At 48.8% G+C, this 25,770-nt stretch overlaps 1 protein-coding gene and 1 non-coding gene across 4 annotated transcripts in view; both read left to right on the top strand.

Annotated features, from left to right (window-relative positions):
• The window catches only part of PABPC4 (poly(A) binding protein cytoplasmic 4), a 147,046-nt gene extending 121,488 nt beyond the window's left edge, over nt 1-25,558 (top strand). For all 3 annotated transcript variants that reach the window (XM_085648354.1, XM_085648355.1, XM_085648353.1), the window contains 5 exons: nt 14,867-14,994; nt 15,820-15,913; nt 23,273-23,403; nt 23,884-23,983; nt 24,586-25,558. In XM_085648354.1, the coding sequence (XP_085504480.1) occupies nt 14,867-14,994; nt 15,820-15,913; nt 23,273-23,403; nt 23,884-23,970 (440 nt within the window). In that variant the 3' untranslated portion in view covers nt 23,971-23,983; nt 24,586-25,558. The remainder of the gene's footprint in view (nt 1-14,866; nt 14,995-15,819; nt 15,914-23,272; nt 23,404-23,883; nt 23,984-24,585) is intronic.
• LOC146857743 (small nucleolar RNA SNORA55) lies at nt 24,084-24,216 on the top strand. Its single transcript, XR_014980386.1, has one exon. It is a non-coding gene; the product is annotated as a small nucleolar RNA SNORA55 (small nucleolar RNA).
• Nucleotides 25,559-25,770: the final 212 nt, after the last annotated feature.

The following is a 25,770-nucleotide window of genomic DNA, read 5'->3' on the forward strand; positions in this document are numbered from 1 at the left end:
GCCTAGTGTTGGGTCCGGATGTTTGCACGTTGTTGTCCTGGAAGAGTCTTCGAAGTATCACGAGATAGGTGACTCCTCCCCTGGACCACAGTGCGCATGGGCATCCTCTCCATCCTTAGATTGTTTTTTTCCGCCAATGGGTTCGGATGTGCTTATCTTAGCTCAAGTTAGGAAAATTCAGTTTAAGGCCAAAAGGCCTTTAGTTATCGTCGGTACTGTTCCCGTTCGGTATCGACTAGTCTCTTTAGTGCTTTAGAACCTTCTTCCAGCTTTTCGGATCCGTTTGGTCCGAACATCGAACTTCGATCGACGATGGAATCGAGGACTCCATTCAAACGGTGTCCTTTATGCCACGCGAAATACCCACACATCGACGTCCACCCGGTATGCAACAAATGTCTCTCACCGGATCACGATGAGTCGAAATGTATGGCCTGTGCCCGATTCCGATCAAAGAAGACTCTCCGGAATCGACGGGCGGCGAGATTAGAGGCGCAGCAATCGGCGCCTGCCCCGGCCAACATCTTTAGCACCGAAGACGAGGACGCCGAGAGCGTGGAAGAAGTAGACTCCAGCCCCGCTTCCGAACACGATTCCCGATCGGAAGACGACGATGAGGTGATCTTTCAGAGGGAAGAAGTCATCGACGAGGTAGGAGACTACGATGAGGCCTTTGGGGCCGAAGAAGATAGCTCTGGCGAGGAGCTAGGCCCACCCGTCGATACGGAGGCCGACAAAATGCGTCGTCATGAGGCTCAGGTCGAGGGATCGCCTTCGGGCCTTACCCGAGATCACTCTCAAAGTTCTTCGGCCCCGCCTTCAGGCCCGGCCTCGAACATTCCGCAAGAGCCATTATTAACGAAAACGACTGGATTCCCTTCAGCGAAACCGAAACCAATCGTCGCACCAGTTCCATCGAAACCAAAAGTGAAACTGGTTGTGATCGGCTCGAAGGCCTCGAAGCCCTCCACTCCTTCGACGCCGGCAAAGGCCATCGGCTCCGACCGCAGTAAAAGGGATTTCGGCGCCGAGCTCACCGCAGCGGATATCGGTGCCGACCCCAAGAAGAAGGCCCTCTGTCCCCACAAGGCGCCTCAGCCTCTGGCACCGAAGACATCAGCCCCGACCACCAAAGTCAAAGTGGCCACCCCGTCTGTGTCGACGTCGAAGACAGCGGCGCCCGCCAAGTCGTCGACTCCAACGACCGTCGATACCTCTCTTCGGATCGATGACCCCATGGCTGCAAAACAGTCAACGCCTACCTCCAAGGTGCCGACCGGTTCCAAGGAGCCATCTGCGTTCTCCGTGCAACAGGTCGCGGCATCGTTGCAACGCATCAGGGAACGGGCAGCCCTCCGCTCTACGTCGGGCCCCGACACGCACACGGCTCCAAAAGCACCCTCGGCGCCGACCAACATCACATTTGGCTTGCCGCCGTCCACGGCGCCGAAAATGTTCGAGATCCGGACACGTGTCCGCCAGACACAGTCCCCATCCACTGGACACACAGATTTTGAGCCTTCACAGCCACAATTCATCGACGCCAACACTGGTAGACTGATGCTCCGCAAGTGGAAAATCACGCCAGAGAGGGGATTGGACTCCTACAAAATCCCTCTCAAGCACAAATTGCCAGCAGGGTCGGAGCCAGTGCTTCATGAACGCTTTCAACCCTCCCATCAGGATCCCCAGTCCTTTTCTCCTACGCCTTCAGAGACAGACGCAATAGAGGACTATGTAGGGGATGATACCACCTACCCTGGGGATGTCGATCCTGATGAGCACCTGCAAGACCCAGATCAGGAATGGGATGACCCTACAGACCAGGGTACCGCACCAGATACCCATGACACGCAGCTTTACAGCACAAAGACATCTCCCACAGAGGACACTGCTGCCTTCAATGCCCTCATAGAACGGGCTGCTGCCAATCATGGAGTAGAACTCCATTCTGACACTGTCGAAGAAGACTTCTTGGTGGACACTTTCGCCTCTTCCGAAAGAACTGTCAAAACTCTGCCCATGTTGAAAGGAGTTCTCAAACCTGCAAAAGACATTTTTAAGGAAACAACCAGGGCACGGGTGCTAAACCCCAGGATTGAAAAAAAATACAAGCCTGCACCCGGAGACCCTATGTACATTAGGGGTCAGTTACCTTTGGACTCCATGGTGGTTGCTAATGCTCGCAAAAGAGCCCATTCGCAGACAACAGGTGATGCTCCTCCCCCAGACAAGCAGTCCACAGCGCTGGAGACATCAGGCAAAAGGATTGCAGAGCAAGCAGCAAACATCTGGCGCATTGCCAACACACAGGCACTCCTGGCCCGTTATGATCGGTCCCACTACGACACACTAGAATCACTACTCCAACATTTGCCAGATGAATATAAAGAGGCGGCGGAGCTCCTCATCAGATAGGGACAGCTCCTTACCAATGCATCCATCAAGTGCGCCCTGGATGCTGCCGACACAGCGGCGAGGGCAATCAACACAAGCGTCATGTTGAGACGGCACGCATGGTTGAGAATCTCAGGCTTCAAGCCGGAGATTCAGAACAATATCTTAAATCAACTGGTCAACCCCGACTACTTATTTGGTCCTGAAGTTGACACTACCCTCGAAAAAATTAAGAAAGACGCTGACACTGCGAAATCAATGGGGGCTCTGCAGACGCAGCAGTTTCGTAGTGGCTCCTTTCGTCGCCCCGGGAATAGAGGAGCAGCTAGAGGTCAGGGGTCACAGCCGCAATACACTAAAGGGGGCACACAAAGTACCTATGATAAAACCAACAGAGGTGGATATCGTGGCTCCAGCACCAAGGGCAGAGGACGTGGTTACGGCAACACCAGGTCCTCCCCCAAAAACAAACAGTGACGCCCTCTCCCTTCCCCCCGACCACATAACACCTGTCGGGGGAGACTCCAGCAGTTCCTGTCCGCGTGGAAAACCATCACCACAGACAGGTGGGTCAGGGACATTATCCAGCACGGTTACTGTCTCGAATTAACATCCACTCCACCCAGCATACCGCCAAAGCACCGTCCTATGTCCGTAGAGCACTTGGCATTATTGCAGCAGGAAGTGCTAAGTATGCTGCAAAAAGGTGCAATAGAGGTCGTGCCCATCGACCAGCAGGGGACAGGGGTGTACTCTCTGTACTTCTTAATCCCAAAAAAGGACGGGTCGCTCAGACCTATACTAGACCTGAGACCCCTCAACCAATACATTCTCTCAGAGCATTTCCATATGCTCACCCTACAGCAGGTTCTCCCGCTACTCAGTCAGGGAGACTTCCTAGCCACACTGGACCTCAAAGATGCGTATTTCCACATACCCATACACCCATCACACAGAAAATATCTCAGGTTCACTATTCAGGGACATCAATATCAATTCAAAGTTCTCCCCTTCGGAGTGACAACAGCACCCAGGGTTTTCACCAAGTGCCTAGCTACAGTGGCTGCACATCTACGGAGACAACACATTCACGTCTACCCTTACCTGGACGACTGGCTTGTTCAGGCAAAGTCAGCCCAGCAATGTGCCAGCCACATGTCCCTCACCATTCACCTTCTTCACAGTCTGGGATTCTCACTAAATTACCCAAAATCACATCTCCAACCCGCACACGTACGACAGTACCTGGGCGCGACCATAAACACTCTGGCAGCCACAGCTCAGCCAAATTTAGTGAGGATCAACAGCATGCAACTGCTGATCTCAAAGTTCAAACCTCAACACTCCCTTCCTGCGCGAGTGTTCATGCAGTTGATAGGCATGATGGCCTCCTGCATTTTCATAGTTCGCACGCGAGACTACATATGCGCCCGCTTCAGGAGTGCTTGGCACGTCAATGGAATCAGGCTCACGGGCAATTAAAAGACCTAGTGTTGGTGAGCGGTCGGGCATACAACTCTCTGCATTGGTGGAATCCACAAAACCTTTGCAAGGGCCGACCGCTCCAAGAGCCTGTTCCACAAATAATACTGACAGCGGACGCCTCTCCCCAGGGTTGGGGAGCTCATGTACTCACTTACACAGTGCAGGGACTATGGTCAACCCAACAAAAGAAGATGCACATCAACGTTCTGGAACTGATGGCAATCTTCCTAGCCATGAAGGCATTCAAAGTACACTTGTGCAACAAAGTCGTGTTGATCCGGACGGACAACATGACTGCCATGTACTACATACAGAAGCAGGGAGGAACACACTCTCCACAGTTGTCTCATCTGGCTCAGAGCATGTGGAAGTGGACCATTCAGAGGAACATATTCCTCATGGCGGAACACCTCCCCGGCAAGGACAGCCAGATGGCGGATCTGCTCAGCAGACACAGCCACCAGATGCACGAGTGGGAGCTACACCCGTCAGTACTCCAACCGTACTTCCAACAGTGGGGTCATCCAGAGATAGACCTATTCGCCACAAACGAAAACGCAAAATGCCAAAGCTTTGCCGCCAGGTTCCCACATCCACAGTCACAGGGCAATGCGATATGGATGAACTGGTCCGGCGGATTTGCGTACGCTTTTCCCCCAGCGCCATTAATACCGCTAGTGGCACGCAAACTGCGACAACACTCACTGACACTCATCCTAGTTGCTCCCACATGGGCGCGCCAACCATGGTACACCGCCTTTCGAGAACTTTCCGTGGTGCCGCATCAAAGGCTGCGGATCAAACCCGCACTTTTGACGCAGAACCATGGCGAAATTCAGCACCCAGATCCGCAACAGCTGAACCTGGCAATCTGGCTCCTGAAGTCTTAGAGTTTGGCTACCTAAACCTGCCACCTGACTGTATGGATATCATCAAGGAGGCCAGGAGACCCACTACCAGAGCTTGCTATGCGGCTAAATGGAAGAGGTTTGTCATTTACTGCAACAACAATGACATTAACCCGCTGGACGCATCCATTCAAAACATCATCTGTTACCTCTTACACCTATACCAATGCAATCTGGCATACAACTCAATACGTATCCATTTAACCGCGATAGCAGCCTATCTCCAAAACAGGCAGCACCTCTCTTTATTCAGAGTGCCTGCCATCAACTTCTTGGAGGGACTCAAACGAGTAATTCCCCCAAGACACCCACCAGCACCGGTGTGGAACCTCAATTTGGTCCTCACCAGATTAATGGGTCCACCCTTCGAACCTCTCCATTCATGTGAGATTCAATTCCTCACCTGGAAAGTGGCTTTCCTAGTGGCAATCACTTCGTTAAGAAGAGTTAGTGAACTCCAGGCACTAACCATTCAAGAGCCATTCATACAGGTTCACGCAAACAGGGTTGTACTACGTACCAACCCCAAATTCATGCCGAAAGTGATATCGCAGTTCCACATGAATCAAACTATTGAACTGCCTGTTTTCTTTCAAAATCCACAGAATGTCGCAGAGAGAATGCTCCATACACTAGATGTAAAGAGGGCCCTCATGTACTATATAGACAGAACTAAGGACTTTAGGAAGACAAAACAACTTTTCGTTGCCTTTTCTCCACAACACAAGGCAACGCCATTTCCAAAGCAGGTATAGCCAGATGGATCGTTAAATGTATTCAAATTTGCTATCAAAAAGCTAAACGCACATTAACGATTCCCCCACGAGCCCACTGTGAGAAAGTGCCATCTTTCTTGCATGGTATGCCCCCACTTTTTGCTAAATTGCTGAATGTACTTTGACTGAGTGTACCCTGGGTTCCTGCCAATCAGGTGCCCAGGGCCTATGTTCCTTCCTTAAACCACACAAACTCCAAATTGGCAAACCCTAGCCACATGTCAGCCCCTAGTAAATGGTACCCTAGGTACCCAGGGCCTTGTGGCCAGGGAAGGCCTCTAAGGGCTGCAGCACTCATTGTGCCACCCTCGGAGGCCCTGTACCCTTACACACACACACTGCCCTTGCAGGCTGAGTGTCTGGGTGCAGGACAAAACAAAAACTCGACATGGCACACATCACTGTGTACCATGCCCATCACCTACACTGCCAAGACATATGTCAGCCACCCCTCTAGCTGGGTGCATTACGCCTATGGTGTGGGCACAGGAGCAGGAGCCCTGTGCCCCTACAGTACCCGGGTCCATTCCTGGGCGCTGTAAGTGCAGTGCTGTCATTTAAGAGTACATGGTGCTGAGAGCTCGTCAAACACGAGCTCCACAGCACCATAATGGCAACACTAAAGCCTGGGAAGTTTGGTATCAAACTTCTCAGCACATTGAACCCACACTGATGCCAGTATGGGATTTAATGTACTAAGCACCCCAGAGGGCATCTTAGAGATGCCCCCTTACAGCTAACTTACAATCCACGTCTGCTCTGAGGCTGTCACACAGCAGACACGTTGCTGGACCCCTGGGTGGGAGAGCTCCTGCTCTCCCGGGCCTGCAACAATGCACATCCTGGGTGAGGTGAGAAATCTCCTCCCCCAGGACGAGCAAAGGGAAGCTTCAAAGGCATGCCGCCATTTGGAGTTTCCCCAGGCCACTGCAACCCCCCACTCTGGCGGGAAGCTTGGCCGGAAACCCCATACAAGGACAGGGGATGTGCCAGCCTGCCCACCCCACCCCTCAGGTGGGGGAGGCGAGGTGAAGCACATCTCCGGGCTCTCGCCATCTTGAAGATGGGAGGCCCTACCCTATCAGGATTAGGCTACTGCCCCCCTCCCACAGGAGAGAGGCAGGATAGGGGGTGTACCCACCCCAGGGCAAGGACCCATTGGTCCCTGGCCTTCACCTACCTGTAACGCCCCTAAATCTAGTATTTAGGGGCACCCTGAACCTTCCTTCCTCAGATTCCAGATAGAAAACTACAAGAAGAGCAAGAAGAACAAGGACCTGCCCTGCAGCTGCTATAAAGAGAAGAAGACACCAACTGCTTTGGCCCCAGCCCTACCGGCCTGTCGACTCTCGAACCTGCACCAGCGCGGCATCTCTCGTGGCCAGCAACCTCACCAACCCCGGAGGACCTGGCTACCTTTTGGCTCTAAGTCCCTGGGACTCCCATGAGTAGAGGCTCTACTCAAGAAACCTATTTCTAACCCCTGGCAGCAGCCCGGAACCGCGGACCCAACACACTCTGCACCAGCCAAGCCTGGCCAGTGCCGGAGTGGACAAAGACCCCGAAGACGACCCCACGGCGACTGTGACCCCGAGTCCGGCACCCAAGGACCCCCCTCGACATTCCGGAAGAAGCCTGCAGCCTCAGAACAGAGTGCCACCCCAACCGCGATCAACCAGAGGGTAAGATTTCCGACATCAAAAGGCACCCCTGCACCCGGCGGCCCCCTGTGCCCAATCCCGGGGTACCCACCTAACCTACAACTATCCAACTTACCCCTCGAAGTGGTGGTGGCACCTGAAGCATCCTCGTCCCCGAGCTTGCAGCCTTTTTCCAAACCGGAACATTCCCTTTGATTTCCATTGAGCGCCCGAAGGCTCAAAAGCACCCTGCACCCAGCCGCCCGAGTGGCCCTGGCAGTGCACTCTCTACACTAACCTACTTCCCCACTTGCCCTTAGTAAGTGACCAGGAGCCCAGCTCCCACAGCCGCGTGGCTTGCCAGACAGCAGCCATCAAACAAGGCCCCCCTATCCCTCATAGGATAACATTGGGCCTAACTCTCTCTGCACCCGGCCGTCCTGAAACCGCTGAGGGTGAACCAACTGTACCTACCTGACACTGGGGGACCCCTGAGTCTATGCCCGGAATTTCAACTCTGCCAGACGAGTACTTACCCTTAAACCGCTAACTTCATTTTCCTCATAGGGTAACATTGACTGGCTTTTTCTTCAAAAATCTTCTAAGTGTCAACTTTTCAAAACTGCAAATATTCACCAAAAATCAGCCAAGTGACAAAAACGAATTTACTCACCTGCTCCTAGGTGAGCTCCCAGTGCTGGATCTTGGTGCCCAGCCCTGACTCTGAAAAGTGTCCACAATTATACTTACCTCTAACTCATTTTTCTCCCATAGGAAACCATTGTCTGCTTTTCTGTGAAATTTCTTCTAAGTGTCTACTTTTGCAAATTTGAAATATTCTTTTAAAATCGTACCATTTCTGCAAACGAAATTACTTACCTGTTTTTGATAAGGACCCCAGTCCTGGGTCTAGGTACCCAGTCCTGGATTACTAAAGTAACGATAAAGTACTCTACCTGCAATTTGAATTTCTTGCCATAGAGATCCATTGAATGTTTTCCTTGAATTATTTTCTAAGTGCTAACTTTTGAAATAGCTAAATATTATTTAAAAATCATTACAGTTATTAAGTCGACTTTCATCACTTGATTCTGAATACTGACCCAGGGCTGGATCTAGGAGCCAGACCTGGAATTCCAAAAGTAATCTGAAAAGTAATTTATTACAAATAACCTGAATTTACCATTGAGCTCAATGCATTGTTATGTTTAGGAAATAGGATTGTTTATTTCAACCAACTGTGATTGTTTACAACAATTTATTGCTCAAGACACAAGTATTTATATTCAACCTCTCATTCTGAGAAAGTATATTTGTATCCCCTTTGTGGTTCTAAAAATAAAACAAGCATATATTTTATATATATAAACCATTGGCCTAGAGTTCAGTTATTGAGTGTGTGAAACCATTTGCTGACTAAGTGTGTACAATAAATGCTTTACACTGTCCTCTGGTACTGCCTTACTGCTCGACCAAGCTACCACTTTTGAGAGTAAGGTCATACCTAACTTTGACCTCTATCAGCCTCTGGGGGACTGTGGACTCTGTACACCCTGTACCTATTAGGGAACAGTATATACAGAGCCACTTTCTCACACCCACTCAACACGAAAGTTAGGGGCGTCCATGGCTTTCCTAGGAAACATTCCTTTACAGGAAATATGTAGAGCAGCCACATGGTCCACTATACATACATTTACCAAACACTACTGTGTAGATGTACACTCAAAACAGCAGGCAGCTGTAGGACAGGCTGTTCTCAAAACTCTTTTTCAGACTGCTGCAGCTGGCACGGGTAGCCGCCGCTAATAGGAGGTACTGCTATGTATTCTATGCACAGATATGAATTCAGCAGCCTACATGCCTCGAACTGAATATGCTACTTACCAGTATGCATCTGTTCTTGGCATGTAGGGCTGCTGACAGTCATATTGCCCGCCCTCCTCCCTGGCGCCTGTAGCGGCTGCAGCTCTCAGAATTACTGTATAGCATGGTCATCACTTACTGTATCTACTCCATCACTGCCACAATGGCGAAAAACAATCTAAGGATGGAGAGGATGCCCATGCGCACTGTGGTCCAGGGGAGGAGTCACCTATCTCGTGATACTTCGAAGACTCTTCCAGGACAACAACGTGCAAACATCCGGACCCAACACTAGGCAGCGATCTATGCACAGATATGAATGTCAGCAGCCCTACATGCCAAGAACAGATGCATACTGGTAAGTAGCATATTCAACATCTCCCCTTGCTTCTGAAACAGCTTGCTGCCTCAGGCTTTCAAGAGTGGGACAGTCTCGCTGACCCTGGCACAGCTCTTCCCTAGAGGGTCCCCCTGGGACCAAGAGTTCAACCTGGTAAGGGTCAAGCTCCATGGACTCAGTTCCCTCAGGGGTATCCAAATCCTCTCCCTGGGGAGAGGGGTCCTGAATGTTTTGCTGTGTAGAAGCTGGTTCCCCAGTCTTCTTTCCTTTTCTCTTGGTTGGCTGGGCCATTATTTCAGGCTCCAGTCCTACTTGTTCACCCTCCCTCTTGCTCTGTTCTCTGGTTTGCACACACACCAATTCAGGGATGCCCAGCATGGCTGCATGGGCCTTTAGCTCAACCTCAGCTCAGGCTGAGGTTTCCAGATCATTTCCAAGCAGACAGGCAGCTGGCAATTTTGGAGAGACCACTACCTGTTTCAGGCCAGTAAGGTTGGGGGCCCTTTGGAAGACTCAGACTTTTTATCTTGGGGATTCTCACCACCTTTCCCCTGGGGAGGTTTTGGGACCATTTTCTCTTTTGGTCACCCCCAGCGGCTGTCTTTGTCACCCTAGTCTTGACCCAGTGGTCTGCCTTCGATATTAGACCTAGGTCTACCAAATGCTGATGCAACTTTTCATTTGTGCAGTTACTCAATATATGTTCCTTCATGAATAAATTATACAATCCAGTAAAATCCTGCACACCATGTCCAGCTAACCAACCATCCAGTGTCTTCACTGAGAAGTCTACAAAATTAATCCAGGACTGGGTCTGGGTTTTGTGAGCCCCCCTGAATCTAATTCTATACTCCTCAGTGGTGAATCCAAATCCCTCAATCAGAGCTTTCTTCATGAGGTCATAGGATCCTGCTTCTGGCCCAGAAAGGGTCAGAAGCCTGTCTCTGCAGTTACCAGAGAACAGTTCCCTCTCAAAGGCTGTGAACCATTTGGTGATATCATCACCTTCCTCAAATTTAGGGACAATCCCTTTGGGGATTTTAAGGTCAGAAGGTTCCTCCCTATCCTTATTTTTATTATTGCTGCCACCATTGATGGGTGCTAAACCCATCTCTCTTCTTTCTTTTTCTAGAGCCAGGAGCCTGGACTCTAGCTCTAGTCTTTTGGCCAGCCTCACAAGGCTGTCCTCTTCACTGGGGGGTTCTCTCTGGTACCAGAGCCACCTGTGTAGTCTCTAGGTGCCCAGATGCTAATCCTTGGGTTGGAGGGTATGGGTGCCCTCTCCTCCCTAGGGAATAGCATGGGGGGGTTATTGTCAACCTCCTCTGCTTCCCCTTCCTCATCTGACTGGTCATCACCATGTTCAGATAGGTGGTCCTTAGCATACACAGCCAAGAGCTCCTGGAGCCGTAGTTTGGTTGGATGCAGACCCATTGGTAAATTTTTAAGTTTGCATAAGGACCTCAATTCCTTGAAAGACAGGTGTGAGGTCGAGCTCCTCCACCAGGTCCATGTTATTATTGTCACTAACAGCTGGGTTTGGTTGAGACATTCTAACCTGACAGTTCTAATCCTCTACCCTGACTGTAGTGACTTTTATTTTTCTAAAATTCTAATGGGACTTAAGCAAGGCCCTAGCAAGACTTTTAGTAATTTTGAAAAAGACCAATCCGAATTCTAAAGGCAATTTTTAAGCGTTCTGTCGTGTGATCAGATGGTAACCAAGTAGTCCAACAAATGCAAGTTTGTATCCCACCGCTGATCCATCAATGTGAGGAAGTGGCTATGTATATACTGTTCCCTAATAGGTACAGGGTGTACAGAGTCCACAGTCCCCCAGGGTTTGACAGAGGTTAAAGTTAGATATAACCTTACTCTCTAAAGTGGTAGCTTGGTCGAGCAGTAAGGCAGTATCAGAGGACAGTGTAAAGCATTTGTTGTACACACTCAGTCAGCAAATGGTCTCACACACACTCAATAACTGAACTCTACGCCAATGATTTATATATAAAAAATATATGCTTGTTTTATTTTAGAACCAACACTTGGATTTAAAATATGCTTTCTCAGCATGAGATGTTTCATATAAATACTTCTGCAAAATGCAATAAAATTGTGTAAACAGTTACAAGTGGTTGCAGTAGGCAACTCTATTTTTTAAACACAACAATGCATTGAGCTCAATGGTAAATTCAGGTTATTTGCAACAGATTACTTTTTAGATTACTTTTGGAATTCCAGGACTGGATCCTAGATTCAGTCATGGGTCAGTACTCAGAATCAAGTGATGAAAGTCGACTTAATAACTGTCATGATTTTTAAACAATATTTAGTTATTTTAAAAGTTGACAGAAAATATTTCAAAGGAAACATGCAATGATTCCCTATGGAAGAAAATTCAGGTTACAGGTACAGTAGGTTCTCGTTACTTTTGTAATCCAGTACTGGGTGCCTAGACTCAGTACTGGGACCTTTATCCAAAACAGGTAAGTAATTACGTTTTCAGATATTATTCGATTTTTGAAGAATATTTAAAGATTGCAGAAATCGACACTTAGAAGAAATTTCACAGAAAAACAGTCAATGGATTCCTATGGAAGAAAATTGAGTTAAGGGTAAGTACAGTTGTAAGTATTTTTCAGAGTCAGTGCTGGGCTCCAAGATCCAGCACTGGGAGCTCACCTAAGAGCAGGTGAGTAATTTCGTTTTCGTTACTCGGCTGATTTTTGGTGAATATTTTAAGATTTGAAAAGTCCACACTTAGAAGAAATTTCAGGAAAAAGCCAGTCCATGTTACCCTATGAGAAAAATAGAGTTTGCGGTTTAAGGGTAAGTACTCGACTGGCAGAGTTGAGGTTCTGGGCATAGACTAAAATTGGTTCACCCTCAGCGGCTCTAGGGCGGCCGGGTGCAGAGAGAGTTAGGTAGGCCCAATGTTGTCCTATGAAGGATAGAGGGGCCTTGGTTGGTGGCTGCTGACTGGCAAGCCACGCGGCTGTGGGAGCTGAGCTCCTGGTCACTTACTCAGGGAAAGTGTTGAAGTGGGTAAGTGTAGAGTTTTCACTGCCAGGGCCACTCGGGCGGCTGGGTGCAGGGTGCTTTTGAGCCTTCGGGCGCTCAATTGATTTCAATGGGAAATCTCCGGTTTAGAATAAGACTGCACGCTCGGGGACGAGGACTCTTCAGGTGCCACCACCACTTCGAGAGGTAAGTTGGGTAGTTGGAGGATAGGTAGGTACCCCGGGATTGGGCACAGGGGGCCGTGGGGCGCCGTGTGCAGGGGTGCCTTTTGGTGTCGGGAAATCTTACCCTCTGTTGATCGCGGTTGGGGGGGCACCTTGTTCTGAGGCTGCAGGCTTCTTCAGGAGTGTCGAGGGAGGGCCTTGGGTGCCGGATTCGGGATCACAGTCGCCGTGGGGTCGTCCTCAGGGTCTTTGTTCACTCCGGCACTGGCCAGGCTTGGCTGGTGCTGAGTGTGCTGGGTTCGCGGTTCCGGGCTGCTGCCAGGGATTAGAGATAGGTTTTTGAGTAGGGCCTCTACTCATGGGAGTCCCAGGGGCTTAGAGCCAAAAGGTAGCCAGGTCCTCCGGGGTTGGTGAGGTTGCTGGCCACAAGAGGTGCCGGGTTGGAGCAGGAGCAGGTTCAAGGGTCGACAGGCCGGTAGGGCTGGGGCCAAAGCAGTTGGTGTCTTCCTCTTTTCAGCAGCTGCAGGGCAGATCTTCTTTCTTCTTGCTCTTTGTAGTTTCGAATCTGGGATCTGGGGAAGGAAGGTTCAGGGAGCCCCTAAATACTAGATTTAGGGGCGTTACAGGTAGGTGAAAGGTAGGGACCAATGGGTCCCTGTCCTGGGGTGGGTACACCCCCCTATCCTGCCTCTCTCCTGTGGGAGGGGGGCAGTAGCCTAGTCCTGATAAGGTAGGGCTCCCCATCTTCAAGATGGCGAGAGCCCGGAGATGTGCTTCACCTCGCCTCCCCCACCTGAAGGGTGGGGTTGGCAGGCTGGCACATCCCCTGTCCTTATTTGGGGTTTCCGGCCAAAGCTTCCCGCCAGAGTGGGGGTTGCAGGGGCCTGGGGAAGCTCACAGAGGCAGCATGCCTTTGAAGCTTCCCCCTGCCCATCCTGGGGGAGGAGATTTAGCACCTCGCCCAGGATGTGCATTGTTGCAGGCCCAGGAAAACAGGGGCTCTCCTACCCAGGGGTCCAGCAACATGTCTGCTGGGTGGCAGCCTAGGCAGCCTCAGAGCAGACGTGGATTGAAGGTTAGGTTCAGGGGGCATTTCTAAGATGCCCTCTGTTGTGCATTGTACATTAAATCCTGCACTGGCATCAGTTCGGGTTTAATGTGCTGAGAAGTTTGATACCAAACTTCTCAATCTTCAGTGGAGCCATCATGGTGCTGTGGAGTTCGTGTTGACGATCTCCCAGCACCATATACTCTTAAATGGCAGCATTGCACTTACAGTGCCCAGGAATGGACCTTGGTACTGTAGGGGCACAGGGCTCATGCTCCTGTACCCACACCACTGGCATAGGGCACCCAGCTAGAGGGATGACTGATGTATGCCATGGCAGTGTGTGTTGTGGGCATGGCACACAGGGATGTGTGCCATGTCGACTCTCTGTTTTGTTCTATACCCAGACACTCAGCCTGCAAGGGCAGTGTGTTTGTGTCAGGGCCTCTAAGGGTGGCACAATAAGTGCTGCAGACCTTAGGGGCCTTCCCTGGTCACAAGGCCCTGGGTACCTAGTGTACCATTTACCAGGGGCTGACATGTGGCCAGGGTTTGCCAATTTGGGTTTAGGTTTCAGCACACTTTTTAGGGAAGCAACATAGGCCCTGGGCACCTGATTGGCAGGAACTCAGGGCACACTCAGTCAAAGTACATTCAGCAATTCAGCAAATAGTGGGGACATACCATGCAAGAAAGATGGCACTTTTTCTCACAGTGATACCCTTAAATTTAGTATAGACATCACTTTTCTTACACATTCCTTTCTCACCCACCTGTGGGAAAACAATTCTAACAAAGGAGTTGATGCCCATGCACAATACCACAGAGAGAAGGAGTCACGAGATCGAAGAAAAATAGCTTGCACAACTCAGGACACAACACTAGATGGTTGGAGTATGCACAGCATGTGAATCTGCAGCGCTACGTGCCATGAACAAATGCGTAAAGGGTAACATAATCCAAAACACACACACACACACACACACAGACACAGACATCGTCCTTTCAACAAAAAAATGATAGTACATTTGCTCTGGTAATATTCTGTGATATTGTATGTCCTATGCATAAAACTGGAGGAAAAGGAGGACCACAGCCATTAGGTTCCCAATGAAATAGTTATTAATAGTTTGGAAGATTGCTACTATTCCAGATTCACAGATCAACTTTTTATTCCGTACCCACTAGTTTAACATGTTTTTCTCAATCTTTTGTTTACAGGACTTGCCACTGCTCCTCCTGCATTGATCCCCCGCTCTACAGTTGTAGCCCCACCCCCAAGGACTGTTGCACCCTATAAATTTGCATCGAACATCCGTGGCCCACACCCAGCCATTCAGCCTCTACCGGTAAGAATCTCATTATCTCGTTCTCCTTTGACTACTTCAGACGAGTTTGAAGAAGTGGTGAACAAATTGCAGGTGATCAGGGGTGAAAAGGGACGGGTGAGAGGAAAAGAAGACGACCATGAAGATGTGATATATGGAACTGAGGTGGAGGATGAGTGAGTAAGGGGTATAGGCTGGATGGAGGCATACTTGAAGGATGGGGAGAGGCTTATTCTCTAGATACTGGGTGATTAGGAGAATGTGTGCTTACCCTGTAGAGTGTATTTTCTTTGCAGTCTGGGTGAGAGATGACCTTTTTCTCTGAATAGACAGAGTGAAATGGTAGAGTGGGTTCTATGTACAGTATGATTGCCTTCTGTACGGAGTGGGTGAGCTGTTGGAGATCTATTCCTTATTCAGAGTGTATGCGATTGGGGGGAGCCCTCTTTTAATCCATTATTTGTAAAGCACGAACAGCTACCTGAAGGCATCCCGGTGCTGGGGGCCGTCGGGAAGATTCAGCAAGCTATTGCCCAGAGTCACATGGTGCTGGGCTGACCTGCCGCCAGTGCCGGGGATCAAACCGCGAGCCCCAGATGCCAGCGTCAGTCGCCCTGGCCGTGGCGCCACATCTCTTCCTAGTCCTCTTTGTTGAGATAGTAAGGTATAGGGGTTTGTCCGCAACAGAGTGTGTGGCATGGTGGAGCTCCTCCTCTTAACTGGGTGTATCAGATGGGGAGGCCTATTATCTATACAGAGTGCATTAGATGGAAATGCTTGTCCAATAAATGCATGGGAACTTTATTATATAAAAACATTAACCCATCTCTGCCTCTGATTAAACAGACCCCCCAGCCTGCAGTCCATGTCCAGGGCCAGGAGCCCCTCACTGCTTCCATGTTGGCTGCTGCTCCCCCACAGGAACAGAAGCAGATGCTGGGTAAGTGCACCCCTGTGGCCAGCTCTCAGATAAGGAAGTGTAGCCACAGAAGATGACATCCTAGAAATACTAGGGGGGAGATTGCTGATACCAAGATGCTGGGGAGGTCACATTGATGAGAAATTATAACATGGTTCCTCAAGTGGGTGGTGGATTGTTCTTAAATCTGGGGATAACTCTTAGAGTAGGTTTGCCAGATTACTCTATAAAGGATTACCACTTCTCCATTTGTGGTGGCTTTTCAGTCACAAATGATTGTTCTCTGGTATGTTAATCCAATTGGTTTAATTGAATTAAACCAAGACTGTAACTCCTTATTGGTAAATGAAAGGCCAGGACTGAAAGTTAGTGTACTGGTGAAGTGGAATAATCTGGTGGCCCTATGTGAAAGGTCGGTTTAGCCTAAAAGTTATAGTGATCTTTGCGATGAAGTTTAGAAATGTTTGAGTGTAAGAAATCTGGAAAGATCCAAAGGAGGTATTTTGTAAAGAGGGCTAGAGAACGATTTGAGACTCTTTAAGTCTAGCTCACTATCGTTTGATTACACCTCAGAGCTCCAAGTTAGCCTTAGATCCTTTCCTAGGTAGAAAAGATGTTTCCCTTGAAATTAATAATTATGCCTGTTTATGAAGAGAGAAGGCGGTTTATGGGTTGCACCTTACAAAGCAGTCAATATAATGAATAAATAGTACTTTGTTTTTGGAGGTTGCCTTAGGTCACCACGATGTCCGCCATCCAGCCCTACCTGCGCAATGTGGTGAGACAGGAGCATTTTTAGTTTGCTGTGCTTTCGTTTGGTCTCACCAGTGCGCCTCGGATATTCAAGAAAGTGATAGCAGTGGTTGCATCACACCTTCGGAGATGAGGGAGGCCTTGTCTTCCCCTACCTTGACGACTAGTTATTGAAGGTGAGCTCACCCCACACAGTCTTCAACCACCTCCAGACTACGCAAACCACCTGTCATCTTAAGGGTTTATTACCAATGTGATGAAGTCACACCTGACTCCTCTCAGATTCTCCCCATTATCATAGCCATTCTGGAACTGGTTTGGTTTCATACCTTTCTTCTGCAAAGGAGAGTCCAGGACATACCGGCTATAACCCAATCGTTCGGCCTCTGTCCGGGATCTCATTGAGGGCAACTCTGAGGCTGCTTGCCTTCTGCATCCTGCTGGTCAAGCACACCAAATGACCTATGCAGGCTCTGCAGTGAGACCTGAACTCTTAGTAGGCCCAACATCAAGGGGACCTCTCAGACTAAGTCCAGATTTCCGAGGAGACTGTGAAAGATCTGCAGCAGTGGTTACTGGACCACAATTGGGTTAGGGTCAGACCCCTCTCCCTAGCCCACACAGAGCTCAGTGGTGACCGATGCGTCACTTCTGGTTTGGGGCTGGCCTCCTGAGAGGTACAAAAAGCAGGCTCCAGAAGGACTACAGGCTCATTCAACCAGGGGCAAAGCTGCTACCACTGTATTGACATGGGAGTTCCTGCCCTGGACTTTTGCCAGGCAACTATATGGGCTTCACTCCATACTTTCACAAAGCACAGCTGTCTGGATAGCTAGGTTCGCCGAGGTGGCCTTTTCGCCGCTCGGACCTATAGGACATTTTGGTTTGAGTTCATCCACAGATACACCTCCAAATAGGTACTGCTTTGGTATGTGTTCAGAAGATGAAGAATCAGTGGTTAGAAGTCCCTATTTGAACAACAAGCTACTTACCTTTGGTTCTGGTATCTCTCTTGTAGAGTCCATCTAACCCTGGATTCCTCACCGACCCTCTCATCTTCCCCATTCTGTGGAATGGACTCCAAATCCATTAGTAAGATACCAAGTCTAGGAATCTGCACACATAGTCCGAACCAATTGGGGCTCGGTTGCTGGGGGTGCGGACAGCTGCAAAACTAACAGATTGCACGCAGGAGTGGTGCCTATATTGACTGCGCACATCATTTCTGGAGGGAAATGGAGCCATTGAGGCACTGTGCTGCACCACTTACCTGCGCACAGAGGTACTGCTGCAAACTTTTTCGGAACCAGTCTGACTCCTGGGGAATATTGAAAAGCTGAGGAGTCTGTAGCAGAAAGAGCGTTATCAAAGGTAAGTAACTAGATCAATAAGCTGAAAATGTTTTTCCCATTCACAAAGCTCAAGCTGTCACATCCTTGTACATTACCTACATAAAAAGGCATGCAAATGGATGCCAAACATTTCTATAAAGTAACTCTGCAGACTGCTGAAGATGGTTACAAAATACAAGCATATGAGCAGCTTCTTCCTTTCCGCAGTTGGTAAAAAGACAAAGTTGTCTATCTTGAGCCCCCAAGCACATCACTCTGTCTATAAAGGAGCACTCAACCATCTCTGTCTTGCCTCAGGACCATTCACAACCACATGGTTTGGAATTCTACCTGGTGCTAGCAGCAGAAAATGCCTCCAGCAGTAAAGCTGCATCAAAGCAGTCCCGCCCTTGAAGAGAAGTTGGACTTTTAGTTGAGGTACATTGCAGTTACAGAACATACATTTTAAACTCCTGAATGGTGCGAACAGAGTTGATGCTCCAAGCAATTAAACAATGTGTTACATTAAGCCTGTCTTGATTCTCAAGTCGAATTTAAAATGTAACATGTTATTGTAACAAGTTACTGTGTGCATCAGTTATAAAGTTGCCACTTAGTTGCCTCATAATCCTGTGCCCTTACCGGTTACACATGGAGCTTCAACCCAAGACAGCTTTCTGCCCTTCTTGGGAGACATGCTAACGACTTATGGGAAAGGAGACATTACGGGCCCCAAACTTGAGAGAAGTGTTACCTCCTTCCTGCAGGAAGCCAAACAGGTGTTGGCCAAAAAGGCGAATTTCAAAGCTGAAGCCACTTTTGAAGAGCAAATGGGGAAACCTTGGGAGAGGGGCAGCCCCATTGTTTAGGCAGACTAGCTGGCACCCAGGAAGGAGAGGGCAAAACCTGTTGTCAAACTTGTTTTTCAAGAGCGTGTAACCCTCTGGGTAGCCACACCTGTGGGTTGGGCTAGGGAGTTCTGGACTCTGAAAGAGTGGTTCTACCGTATTAGGAGTGGGCAGAATGCTGCATCTAGGGCTAGCCAGATGCTGCACTTCCCATTAATCGGTCATCAGGAGTGGTGGCCACGCCTACCCTGATGGCACTTTCTGAACATAAATAGGGAATCCCTGGCACCCAAAACTCAGATCTCTTCTGGACTGTTAGAAGGACGACCCTGCTTGCACTGTGCAACTGGCAAAGAGAGGCTGCACCAGCTTAGACTAAACTTGCTGAATCTCGCAGCTGGCAAAGGAGGCCGGCTGTGTCCTGCTCGTGGAGAAGTCCTATCCAGAGCCAAGTCAAATTCAAGAGACTCCTAATGGTCAGTTGACTGACCTCCGGTTCACAACACATAGCCATAACAGCTGAGAAGCCTGCTGGGGCACGTTGATAGCCCACAATCTTCAGACTCCACTAACTGCCATCGTGCAGCACTATTGGACCCGGCCTCGTGGCGTGGTCTTAACCCTCTTGGATTGTGCTCGTCCCCCGCACCGGCCTACACGGGCCACCCTTTCAGGCCGCCAGGGACCCCTCCTCCCTTCGAGGTCCCCCTTGGATTGTACCCGTTTGCCTACACCCGCCTCAGCGGCCCCCTTTTCCAGGCCGCACAGGAACCCCTCATCTCTTCGGGGTTCCCCCCATGCTTGCTCCACGCACCAGCCCACGCGACCCGGCTCCCCCCGGCCTCGGCCCCAGCGAAGCCCCGACATCGAGGCACCAAGATCTGGCCAGGGGGCACCGCATGGCCACTTCACCTCTCCCGGAGGAGGAGAGTTTCGATGGGACCCCTACCGTCCCTCCACACCTAGGTGCGATTGTCCTCCGGCCTCTCCGGGCCTGGCGCCTCTCCCGCTGGGCGTCTGGCCTCTCCCAGCCCGGCCTCTCCGCCCCCCCCCCCCAGGCGCAAGGGTCCGGACATCAAAGGGCTCCAGACCTATATCTGGGGCAACCCCGCAATGGAACAGCAGTTGTATCCCGGAGTCAAAAGCCCTGCTGATGGAATCGCGGCTGACCCTACGGAGAAGAACTCTTGCTTGACCCTATACCACGAGCCCAGCTGACTGCGTCGCGACTCCACCTTATTGAGAAAAGGAACCTCACGGAACATCGGGGCCCTGCTGACGCTGTCGCGGCCCAACCTCGCTGAAGCCTCCCCCAGAGCCCTGCTGACGTCGTCGCAGCTCGAGCTGAACTGAACCACCTTAAGAGCCCTGCTGACCTAGTCGCGGCTCAAGCTCCACGAACTGATCACCAGAGCCCTGCTGACACCGTCGCGGCTCGACCACTCCGGGACACGGAGTCCCTCCAGCTTGAGGAACAAGAACTGGGCCTAAGGTACCCTCGTACCCAGCTGCTACCAAAGACTGTCCCGCTACCCCGTCCCTACCAAAGACTTTGAGACTCTTGCGGATCCCTCGATCCCCCCTTGTATATATCGATAACCGTAACTTCCTAAATGCTGATAAAGAATTGCTCATCGTGATAAACATCCTCGAGTCCTGTGTGGTGGTGTTACTGTGCTGGAACGGTATAGGAGAAGGACCTCTCCTAGGAGGCTTCTCAGCAGCGCTCGGCTACTTCGTACAGTGTGGGGGCCCCCCTGGGTGGTCTCTCCGACTCCCCCGGGGTTCGCCTTCCAACAAGCACCAAAAACCCGGACATGACATTCAAAGTTGCAACAGTGTTCGCTGAGCCGGGTAGATGTTGGAGTGCTGCTTGGTCGCCCAGAAGCAGAGTTATCGCCAAGGGAAGGATTTGGCAGTGACTGCTTTTTGTGTGACTAGTAACCTAGTGGCATCTGGACTTCTGCCAGTACCGAGAATACTTCGAGGGACGTCGACCCTGTGACAAGGACTGTCTTACCCCTTGGACCAAGGAGTAGCTGCAGGAAGACTACCCCCTCCCCTCCCCAAGTCGACCACATTGCACCCATGACATTCCTTGAGCATCTTCACCATCCTCCATCCCTTGCTTTGGGATCACTTCCATAGGAAACCACTGCAAAAGATAAAAGTGCCTGGAACTGACTGTGGATTCCTTCTACCCTCATGGTAACTGTTTTTGATAACCTCGGTGATCCCCCTGACTGGCTCCTTACTAGGGTTGGTCACCTAAAGTGACTCTAAGTGACTGCATTCAAAGTAGCCCAACTTTTTAGTGAAAACATTTCTATGTGTCAAATTTGTTGAATTTGCCAATGCTTGTTCACAGTTGAGTGAAATGCTTTGGTTTACTACTACTTGTAAATTCCATATCTCTGGAACCCTTCTGTGGATCTTTTTCATAGTAGTGTAAAAGAAATACCTAAAACTACATTTTATTTTTATAAATTTGTGTTTGATTTCCTTGGGGTCTTGTCGATTTCTCCTTCTAATATTTTGGTACTGTTTAAATGGCTTACATTGTGTAAGCCTTGCTGTTCAGAGCCACAGCTATCCGGTTTGAACCAAAGGTTTGACAAATGAAACCTGCTGGTCCTAAAGGGTTGGTTAGTAAGTGTATTTCACGGTGAGGTCGCACAACCACACCATATAATGCACCCCATCTCCTCACATTATCGTTTAAGGTGGGTGAAGTATATTGATCCCAAGGGAGCATGTTCAGTGCTCAATTATACTGGGAATTTGCTCCAATCGTCCCACAAATTTGGAGTTGCTCTGATTTTGAGTGTCCTATGCTCTTACAATGTCCCTATGTAGAGATTTGCTCTCTCTTTCTGATAATTTAGCATTTCTCTATTCCACATTTGGATGTTTGGACCTTTTGTCACTTTTAAGTGACACTTCGCTAGCAACAAAGTCTGCCACATCGTACATTCTGGGTCACCTCTAGACACATATTGGCTGATTACTTGTAGCTAACATAACTGGACACCTGTAGTTGTAGAGCAAATGTGGCACCCTTGAGGAATATCTTGACACCATTGACAAATAGATGTTTTTGGGAGCCAACTCAAAAATGCTCATGATTTTACCTTAGAAGGATAAGGATGATAGTGCCCAACTGGTAATCCACCCTGTGGTCAAACTGATCCCTGCATTGAATGCATTACTCTACTGAGCTACTGAACTAGGCCATCACCACTAATGTTAATGTGATGGGTAGTAAGGAGAGATGTGGGGAATCAAGAAAGGTCCAGCAGTGTACCTTGTTCAGGCATAGTAAGATGGTGCGTGCTGGTGGCGGAGACTTAGAACTGCCACATGTTGAAAATGTACAGCTTGTTTGAATGATGGTAAGAGATTACAGTAAGATGGGTCTACCTGAAGTCAGAGGGAGGTGTGGGGGGAGTAGGTTGTTAACTAGAGTTACACCTAGGAAACTAGTCTTTGAAACGGTAGTGCACCTTCAGAAGGTACAGCATCAAATGACATGACTCATTAGTGATGGGTAAGCAGATGGGTCAGAGCGGTTTGGCGTAGACCAAAGCAGTCTAAAGCCCAAAGGCGAGGTATTTGTCATTCTCCATGCTCTGCACTGATGGCCACATGAGCAAGCCTCCTTTGGTTGTGGTAGGAGAGTTCCTTCCCAATTCAGGGTTGTACAATTAGTTCACATTTAAGAGCCTCAACGCTGTCATGCAGGGATCTCTTTGGTGGGACCCTCCAAAAGTGCTTGTTCCTTTGATGTGGAAACATGGGAGCCAGTTGCTACTAAAGGAGTGGAAGGGATGCCCTCAAGGAAGGGTGTCCATGAGTGGGACTAAAGGTATAAAAGGAATAATCATAAGAGTTAGTCCAGTGAATACTATGTAATAAACAATATTTTGTCGCTATTAACAAGCTACTGGCCCCCCATTAAACATGATCTCAACCTGGACTGGTGACCAGTCCCACATTGACTCTTTATAAGGCATGACGTCTGCGTATCTCTAATGACTTGTGCTGCCCCATCCTCAGAGTGGCTACGACTGTCCACACTACCACCCATTTCTGCTGCCACTTTACACTTTTGCTGTAGAACTCCACAATGCATTTGTCCACTCCACCTCTCCTCCATCTCCTGCTGACCTCTACAGGCCTCGCTTGAAAACCAGCTGAATCTTAATTTTACCTCTGTTCACCATTCTCCCAGAACTCTCTTCATCCATTTACCTCTGGTGATGTCCACTGAACCCACCCCCTGATCCCACCAGTCTGAGTCTCCCAAAAAACCACCCCAGATGGCCTCACCTTGCTGTACTCTAATGGGCCCCTCACTAAAACATGCAGATGTATTGCTGACCACATGCTGCTTTCTGATGTACTTTGGTGTCTCTGTGCCTCTATTGATACATCCTCTTTCCTTCTAGGAGAGCGATTGTTCCCCCTTATCCAAGCTATGCATCCCAGCCTTGCTGGAAAAATCACAGGAATGCTGCTAGAGATCGATAACTCAGAGCTGCTACACATGTTGGAGTCTCCAGAATCCCTTCGCTCTAAGGTGAGGATCAACGGAATGTGAAGTAAACATGGCATCTCTGTCCAGCCCTCCTATCTGCTCTTGGTAAAATTTCAACATCATGTGTTCGTGGTAAAATTTCAACCTCATGAAGTACATGATGGTGCAAATGGACATTTATCCTCCTTTCTTATCAAATGCTATATTTATGCTTCATAAAATGGCCCAGCCTGTTCATTGGCCCACTGAGGCAGTCCCCACCCTCTACTCATCAATAATGACCTTTCATCAGAGAACATCTCCCTTACCTTAGTTCCTAGAAACTACTCAGTTGCCCATAGTGTACACTATAAAAATGTTGCTTCTCACTACTCCGTAGGACCCCTCCAGCCTAAAGAATGTCTCAACTTCGCAAAAATGTCAGAGGCGCTCAAAAACATCCCACCTTCCTTTTGCACTTGAAACCCTCGTCCGCTTGATACATCCCCCTGGTTCCTGAATTTTTTCTTTTTGCCGTTGTAGGTAGAGGAGGCTGTCGCCGTGTTGCAGGCTCACCAAGCCAAGAAAGAAGCTTCCCAGAAAGTGGGCCTTGTTGTTGCTACCTCTTAAATAATGAAGACTTGTAAGTATTCCCTGAGAACTCTGCATTTTCCATACCGTCGTATTCTATGTTAAGACCCTGACAGCTTCTCCCTTGGGTTTGAAGTACCTCAAAGTTTTTAGCACCCAACTCTCCTTCAGCTGTTTGTCTGTGCAGCATTGTTGGTTTAAAGGGAGTGCTACAGAAATGCAGTGTAAATCCAGACATCTGTCTTGTACTGCACACAGACCTGTCTCTACAACGCTGCAACACATTTAGTCACTATTAGCAAAAGCGCTTCTTCAAGCAGAATTGTCTGCTTGGTGAGAGAAGTGGACAACCCAAGAAGAGAAAGCAAGCTGCTTGAAGGGTCCCTCAGGGAAGATTTCTCCTTAAAAGAAAGTGACTGGGTTGAGGGTTTACTAATTCCTTTAATGGAAAAAAACTTTTGTAAGTGCAATGGTATGTGGCAACCCTTTAAAGAGTTAAATTATTTTTGGTACTTTTGTTGCAATTCTTATGTTTTTTGTTTCTTGTTTCCCTACTTTCCTTGTGTATGTTTTATACTCCTTGGATCGTAAAAAAATCAAAACTGGTTTTACAAAATGCACTTTGAACTCTTTTTGTCTTTTCTCTTTTGATAGGATACAAAAAAAGCCAAACAGAAAACACCTATTTCAGATGCAAGACTTAAAAAAGGCTAGCCTGCCCAGTGCCGCTTCATATAGTGCCCCGTGTCCACAGTCTGAAGAGCTCTATAACCTCTGCACACAGTGCAGTGGTTCAGCAGCTCAGAAACCAGGTCCTGGCCAGTCACAGATGGTGGGATATACTGCAACACATCATTGCCCAGAAAGAAGACCCTAGAGGCTTGCTCTGCACTATGCTGTGCTCCACACCATAGAACATCAGTAGCATGGAATATCTCAGTCCTGTAAATTCTTTTACCAATCTAAATAGTTGCACAAGCCATTGATGGCTATTAGCTGTTCCCCCTGCATTGTTTGTTTTTACAGAGAAGAATACATGTTTACCACTTACATATACAATTAGGGAAACTGCACGAAAATGTAATTGAAAAACATGTTTCATATAAATCCCGCTGTAAGGCGATGATTTGTTTGCACTGTCTTACACTGTGTTCCGGAATGCAATACATCTTTGATTGTAAACTATGCTGTTGATTCTTTAGACGTCTGTTCCCTTGGATCTCACTTCATGGCCTGCACAGCAGATGCTGGCCCTCCCACCTGCTGTAACGTCTCATGAAGCTGCACAAAATCCAACATGACATCTCTTTAGCTTGGGCAAGAGATTACCTCGCACCAATCAGCCAGCCTCTCATTTGGAGTTGGAGCATCTGGGTTCCAGAACTTCCGCCTTCTAGAAGAAATGTCTTTAGGGTGATTGATGTATGTCAAAATTCCACAAGTGGGAGCTCTGTGGCCTCTCTGCAGGCATAACGCTAGTTATCTCAGTGGCCTTGACTGAGTGCAACCTTTTCTCTGTCTGATAATTTATTTGTGGTTTTGGTTTTCCCAGAAAATTGGCCTAATTGTAACATCTGAAACGTATTTCTCAACAAATGAATAAAACCAGTTTGGGGAAAAAGGCTTATTTTTTTGTCTTCACCTTTTCCTGTTAACTGTGGCAAAAAAATGAGAAATTACCAAGTTCCTATTTTTGAATTTTACATGGCATTGCCTTGAGCTGACCCATGGAAGAGAGCAGTTTTGCAAAAGGAGCTATGAAAGACTTGATTTATTTCTTTTTAGGGGTTGTCTGTAGCATGGCTCCAGCCACAAAGACCCCAAGTACTTTATCAAACA

The sequence above is a fragment of the Triturus cristatus genome, chromosome 3_2, assembly GCF_964204655.1.
Source record: "Triturus cristatus chromosome 3_2, aTriCri1.1, whole genome shotgun sequence".
NCBI lineage: Eukaryota > Metazoa > Chordata > Amphibia > Caudata > Salamandridae > Triturus > Triturus cristatus.